An 872-nucleotide genomic window follows, 5' to 3' on the forward strand; every position below is an offset into this window, starting at 1 on the left:
TATATACATATATATATATATATATACATATATACGTATATATATATATATATATATTGATTATTAAAACCGTAAAGACTGATTGTATTACACCGCAATCCACGAAAACCCTTTAGTAGATGGTGCTAGGTGTGTGACAGAGTATTACGCAGGTCACACTATTGGCTGGTGGTTTTTAGTCATTGGCACGTGTATTTTAGTGAAACTTTCCGTCTCTCTGACCCGACACTTCACACTTGTACTCTAAAATTGAATGCAGCCGTCAGAGATTTACGTACTACACCGATGTGGCTGACTGACTGCAGGACGAGTTGACTAGTTCATGTATGCACTAGTACTTGTATTGCTACGGACGGGTTCTGATCCTTGTAAGTATGCCCAACATACTTCGCAGTACGTGATACGGATTTATTATAGCACACTTGTATTCGCCTCATGATTGGAACGTGTACAGTTGTTTATGAATTCGAGATGGGGACACGCTGTGGCTGAAGCCACTAGGTCCATTTATTATATCTACCGCGTCTATGACGCTCCACACTAGGAGAGCTCTCTGGACAGACTTGGGCGCTTTTGGCAAAGTATTTGTACGTCTACATGTGGTGTTCTAGGTTGCGGGAATCAAGTGCTATACGAATAAACGAAACCCTACAAAATGAAACCCTACAAAGCGAATTCGAAGCAGTCAATTGACTCGGTTGCAGTACACATGGTCAGCGACTCCGTATTTCATACTACGAGAACAGCACCTCCTTTGAATCCTGAATGACAAGTGCAGAACTGGGCATGTATATACAGTTCATATATGTGTTATGTAATGTCCATATACGTGTTATGTATATGTAGAGTTCATATATGTGTTGTGTAAAGTT

At 40.3% G+C, this 872-nt stretch overlaps 1 protein-coding gene across 1 annotated transcript in view; it reads right to left on the minus strand.

The window, feature by feature from the left end:
• SARC_04173 (hypothetical protein) overlaps positions 1–642 on the minus strand; it is a gene marked incomplete at its 3' end in the record, with an annotated part of 9,081 nt that extends 8,439 nt beyond the window's left edge. Inside the window, exon 1 of the mRNA XM_014302016.1 lies at positions 423–642. Coding sequence (XP_014157491.1) covers positions 423–507 — 85 coding nt within the window. The 5' untranslated portion in view covers positions 508–642. The remainder of the gene's footprint in view (positions 1–422) is intronic.
• Between the last annotated feature and the right edge of the window lie 230 nt (positions 643–872).

The sequence above is a fragment of the Sphaeroforma arctica genome, assembly GCF_001186125.1.
Source record: "Sphaeroforma arctica JP610 unplaced genomic scaffold supercont1.226, whole genome shotgun sequence".
Taxonomy (NCBI): domain Eukaryota; class Ichthyosporea; order Ichthyophonida; genus Sphaeroforma; species Sphaeroforma arctica.